A 6,081-nucleotide genomic window follows, 5' to 3' on the forward strand; every position below is an offset into this window, starting at 1 on the left:
CTGGTTACCTCTAGGACTCCAGCCAGCCTTCTCCGTTCCTGGGCCACTCACTGTGTGCCATCGCCCAGCTCCACATGAGGGAGTGCTTACAAAACGTTCATACTCGCTTCCTAACCTCCCAATCTGAAAATCCAGCCAGCAGCTTGGGAGGATCGGCCGAGACAAAATGCCAGTTAGAAAATGAGTTGTACAGAAATGGCACCATTGAGATGCTTCTGCAAATGCAGCCCTGCACCCTCCTCTGTTCTCGCCTGCTCTGGGCCCACCGCCAGGACACCCCCACCACCTCCTTGTGACTCCCAGACATGCATGCCTGACAGCCTCCGATCCCATAAAACCTTAGAGATGCCAAAATAATCTCATTTTATTTTCTTTTCCCCTTCCTTGTCCCTTCTTCCATGATTGGTCTAGCAGATCACTTACATTCCCAGCTAGTACCGTACACATGGCACCGTGAAAAGATCTGGGTGTGCCATGGCGAGTCGCAACCCCGATGAACTGAAGTGAGGCTGCGGCAGTGCTGGCTGCTGAACAGTGGTTTTGATGTTACCGACTCCTCTTACCCACGCCACATTGAAGGGATTTCCCGTCTGAGCAAACCCAGCCTTTGTGACTGAGCCCCTCACAGAAAGAAGCTCATGCCAGTCATGGTGTGGTCACCAAGATGGCTGCTGGGTCTTGCCCGGGCAACCCCACTGCAACAGACGTGCGCAAGCGGCAGCATTGCCAAAGTCAGGGTTTCCTCTGTTGCACTGTCTTGACCAGCCCTGGCCTGAACCGGCACTGGCAGTAGCCATGCCTGGGTTTGGCTACCACTAACCTCAGGATGGATCAAAACTGAAGCAACGACGAGAAGAATGTGCTGCCTTACTCCTGCTACTGCTACAACCACAGCGACATATGGAAGACAGCAAGCACTTCCCCTCCAGGCTTAGAGCAGGCAGCCAAGAGGCAAGTATCTGTCCCTGCTCCGAGGACTGCCCCACCAGACCCTGCCACCAGCTCCTGATGGCAACCAGGACCTGAGCCTTGGCCAGTTGCTGTCATCCACCAGCACCTCCCTTCATTTGGCCTCCCCTGGGCTCTCTCTCACTCTGTGACCAGAACAGCAAGGGCTCTCTCGCTCTGTGCCCCAGCATACCTGCCTGCATCCCACGGTTACTTCCTGGCACACAAAAAATGCCTCGGGCCAGCAGCCCTCCCCATGACTCTCCCTTCACAGCGTGAGGTGAGAGCTGGGAGCCCACCAGGCACTACCAGGAGAGTTGTCTGCACCCTGCGCAGGGCTGAGGCTGTGGTGTTTCCCCTCGGAGCAGCTGTGGTGGTGATGTGCTTGCTCTTGCAGCGGCGAAGAGCCAGGCCATCTGCACACGGGCAGGGAAAAAAAAACAAAAAAAAACCACACAAAAAAATATTGCAAGCATCCAGTGCCAGCGTGGCACAGCCCAAATAAAAGGTTTGCAGATGCTGCTCAGGCAGGATTAGGCCTCCAATGTGCTAAGTCTCGGCTCTCGGTGAGCCTAATTGCTGCTGCAATAAGCCCTGGCTGGTCCTTTCCTGAACCATGCTCCCCACGGCCCCCCTCAAACATTTTTTTTTCGCCGCAAAGCTTGTATTTGCCATGCATATGTTCCCTCCGCCCCCCACCCAGCGGAGCCTGGCCGAGCAGAGGAGGGGAAAGGCAGGAAATCTGCAAATGCCACTTTTATGGCTCTGCTCTTCCCAGCCAGCGTCCCACCGCTCTCCCCCCAACCCAGCACAGCCCGTAGCTGCCCGTGTGCAAGGAGCCAGGCCCAGCAGCAGAGGCGGTGACAGGTGACAGCATCGTTACATGGCCACACGCCCCTTGAGCTGTATTAGGAAACTTTCCAAATTAGAATTACTCAGATTTTAATAAAACCTTTTGATAATTTGCCGTTATGTTTTGGCCAGCAGACGAAACTGGAGGTGTTCCAGGAGAGCTGTCGCGACGTGTGCGTGGGCCAGTTCCGCCCAGCCATGAAATGAGGAGACATCGCAGCTGGGAGTCGGGCCGTTGGACGGCCATGCCGCCTTTGTGCCTCGCCGGGGATGCTTGTGCAGTTGGGATGACGCAGCTGCTCTGTGTGCCTCCCCAGGAGGCAGAGGTGTCTCCAGCAGTACCTCCTACTCTGCGCTCACCTAGCCCAAGTGAGCAGCTGCTCCTTGTATTTAACAAGAGATGTGGGGACAAAGGGCCCGACTCTGCACCTTCCGAAGCAGCAGGATCAGGAGGAGGAGGAGGAGGAGAGCACTGCACAGAGACTCAAGAGGCAGAATGCCTTTCCTGCTGTCAAGACAGGAGCCATTTCAGTGAAGAACATCACACTTGAGCTGTATCAAGAAGGATTTTCAACAACCCTTGGGAGAAGGGAACAACTTTCTCCTCGTGACTTCCCTCAGGAATTGGCTGAGTGCTCTGTTTTGGACCATCTCCTAACCCATCAGCCATGGTTTGGCTCTTTGGCACAAATCACTGACCTTCTGGCATGTGGAGGCCACTGCGTGAGACCCCAGTTCTGGGGAGACACATGGGGGCTTGGGTTTGCCCCCTTAGAACAACTACGCTGCCTCAGCAGAGCTCTGAAGTCCAGTTTAGGCACGAGTCTGTGGAGAATCTGCTCAAAAGTAGCAGCTACCATGAGGTGCGCCAAAGGAAGGTACAAATTGCAATGCAGAGCATGAAAACCAAAGATACAGCACAATTTTATTTATGGATGTGTAATAAATAAATGGTGGACAAAACAGGAAGAGCCACATTCAAAAATCCAGATCACTAAAGTGCTTTTAGACATAAATATAGGACAACCAAGAAACAGCTCTGACGTTAACACTTTTTACAGACAATTACAAAATATCTTCTTATGTCAATTCACAAAATTGTTTCATTGCTCCGGGTTACTATGGCTTGGTTTTCAAAAAGGTCTGTTCTATTATGCATAGTGTGGCAGGTAACATTCAAGAGCGTACAAAATCATTGCATAAACAAAAATGTCTTTACCCCCTTCTCCCAGGTGTGAGTTAAGGAAGCTACCACAGTGTAAGTCCAGTGATAAGGCTGCATTGGCAGGCCAGATCCTCAGGAGGTATAAACCGGTGCGTCTCTCACGTTACACCAGCTTGAGGATGAACCCTACCATGTTTAAAAGCCCCTGCTTCTCCTTGAGGTGGAAGAATTGTGTATTCAAAGCAGAGGGATTTGCCACAGGGGTGCTGTGCAGGGATGGAAGTGCTCAGAGAAGGTGGCTGTAAACTCCTGCACCATCTTTGCACCCACGCATTTGAGAAGGGAGCGACTCCCAATTGCATTGCTGCTCTTTGTGCTCCTGGCTAGCCGGGGAAGCAGTCGCAGCCCCGAGGGGAAGGGCAGCTTTTCTCCAGCAGCGGTCCGTGCCGACCGTAGTGCTGGCTCATTTTCGCACTGTTCTTGGTCCCGCTGGGACACCTCTCCCACCTCTCCCACCCTGACTCTGCTGAGAAGTGAACAGTTTGAAAGTGAGGGGACAAGGGGAGATGTGTGTGCCCAGTTTTCAAATGCCCTGAATTCAGATAAAAGTTCAATTATTTAAGAAAAAAATAATATATATCTCTCTATCAATAAAATCAATAAATATTATCTCGCCAGGAAGCTGTGAGGTCTGGCCTCCTCCAGGGCAGCCCAAGTTCAGTGGTCCCTGTCGTTCTGCTCTGTGGGGGAGTCCCCGTTGATGCACTGCCTCAGTACACCCCTCTTCTCGTGCTTGGCTGTCCTGGAGAGGTCGATGGCTGTGTCCTCCGAATCTTTTGCAGGGCCAAGCTTTTCGGAGCCTCTCTGGGAATTGGCCTGCTTCCCTTTGAGTTCCTCCTCCTCCTGCTCCGTTCGCCAGCCATCTGCCAGCTTCTCTTGGCTCTCTGCCTTCCTGCTCACCTCCATGGACTTTTTGTGCATGCCTTGCAGAGGGAGAGAGCAAAGTCAAGAATACCTGTTGATTATTTCTCTGCGCAGTACCGCTCAGCTGCTTCCTTCAGCTCTCGCTTTGCATCCCAAGGAAAATTTACACTAGCTACCAGCCTTTCCCGACCCGGAGCCTTGCCACCTGTGCTCTGCAGCCCGAGAGATGATGGCTTGCGGCAGAATTGGTCCATACCTCCCCTGCAGTGGGGAAGACTTATAGGGAGAGAGGTGCTGTGACGGCCCATCTCAACCTGGATTTTGAGTGCCACCTCGGTGGAGGACCGTGTATGAGCAGAGGGTAGCTCTGAGGTAGCATTAACATTATTTTCAGTTTGGAGGAGAAGGGTGGTAACTTCCTAGAGGCTCTGCAACTCCCACACTGGCTGCTAGCACTAGAAAGTGATACCTAACCATGTACAGGCACCTGTCTGACACGGCAGTAAAAGATTTTCCCTTTCCCAGCTGTTCTTTGCAAGAATGGAGTGGAAAAGCCAAGGGGCTTGGCAGCCTGCATACAGCTCGTGGCCAAGACCCCATTCTTTTCTGGGAAAAGGCAAGGACACCCATACGAAAGAGGAAGGGGCCGTTTGCTCCACAGCTTTCCCCCCAAATCCCTCCCAGCCCCAAGCTCCCACTTACCTAGCAGCCACGGGGCACAGGATCCCACCAGCCCGCTTTTGGCGGAGTTGATGATGGACTCGGGCAGAGGGATGGAGTGTCTCACCATGGCCCCGTAGAGGCCGTATTCGGCCATCACGCTGCTCCGACCCCAGCACTTCTCCCGCTTCCGCCACTTGGCTCTTCGGTTCTGAAACCAAACCTTCAGGGGTAACAGCCAGGAGAGCACGGAGGGATGGGATTGGGGAGGAGGTGGCTCCCGCGGCCGGGCATCCAGGGCCCGTTGGGCACGGGGGGAGTATGCGTCCAGGGCAAAGGGGCAGCCACGGGGGTGCGTGGAGGGATTTGGGGGTGCGAGCACAGGGTGCAGATGCACAGGCGGCAGCGGAAGGGCGGCCGGGACGGTGCGTAGGGAGGGAGGTGAGGGAGGGCACACACGTGGGTGTCAGTGAGAGAGGGGAGGAAGGGGTGGGGGGGAGAGGGAGCACACGTTACACGAGGCTGATCATGACACGGGAGGGTGATCCCAACCAAAGTCACCCTACGCTCTGCCCACCTGCAGGGCCCCTGGAGCACTAGCCTCTCCAGAAACAGGGGTCCCTAATGCAGTGACCGATGATGACAGAGGGTGCTCGGGTCCCTCTCCCCACCCCTTTCCTGCATTTGAAGGCTCAAGGGGTGTAGGTACAACGGGGCTGCTGCCCAGACCATCGCCCCATTCTTAAACCAATGAGCTGCTCCACACTGGGGCAGGATCAGGCCCTAAAATGCCACCAGTCCCTCAAAGGGACAACCCAGTGAGCAAGCTAGCGGGACACTGCTTGGCCCAGCAGGTCCTGAATCGCTCTCAGCTCCTGCCTGAGCTGGGTCTCCGGAGGACAGAGCCGAGCTGCTGGCATTGAGCAGCTGTTGGGACCAGCTCAGTTCCCTGGTTCCACATTTCAGTTTGGAGCATGTTCAGTGCCTGAGGGGGGGGGAGCAGAAGCTGAGCCGCATTCCCCCCACCTCAAAGTGCCCTGCAGCATTTCAGTGCCACCACCTGCAGACTCCACGGGGACAGAGAACCATCGCAGCCACCTACCTGTATCCTGTCCTCTGGCAGCTCCGTCTTCACGGCCAACATCTCCCGGGCATAGACGTCGGGGTAGTGAGCTTCGTTGAAAGCCTTCTCCAGCTCCTCAAGCTGGTGAGCTGTGAACACCGTCCTGCCCGGAGGAGAGAGCACTCTGTGACACAGTCCAGGCAAGCAGCGGGGCTGGCAGCTGAGGTTTTCCTCCTGAAAATTCTTCCCTTCCCAGCCCCAGCTGCAGCCCTTCTCTTTCTTTGCTCCCTTAGGGATATCCAGCCTGGAGACCAGCCCCAGCCTGGAGACCAGAGCGAGGGGGTGAGAAGGGGGACACAGTCGCCGCATTTTGGGCTCTACCTGTGCCGGCGTTTTTTCCTCTTGATCTGAGAGGTGGACATCTTGAGATCGCTGGCATCTCCGGGCAGGCTGTCCTCATCTGGCAGCA

The 6,081-nt window shown here is 55.0% G+C and overlaps 1 protein-coding gene across 1 annotated transcript; it reads right to left on the bottom strand.

Annotated features, from left to right (window-relative positions):
- Window positions 1–3,682: 3,682 nt before the first annotated feature.
- On the bottom strand, window positions 3,683–6,076 carry VSX1 (visual system homeobox 1; the record flags this gene model as incomplete). Its single annotated transcript, XM_009697596.1, has 4 exons — window positions 3,683–3,948; window positions 4,592–4,772; window positions 5,652–5,775; window positions 5,994–6,076. Coding segments are annotated over 4 exons (654 nt in total), but the record flags the coding sequence as incomplete, so codon positions are not given.
- Between the last annotated feature and the right edge of the window lie 5 nt (window positions 6,077–6,081).

Source organism: Cariama cristata, unplaced genomic scaffold, assembly GCF_000690535.1.
Source record: "Cariama cristata isolate BGI_N322 unplaced genomic scaffold, ASM69053v1 scaffold38313, whole genome shotgun sequence".
Taxonomy (NCBI): Eukaryota; Metazoa; Chordata; class Aves; order Cariamiformes; family Cariamidae; genus Cariama; species Cariama cristata.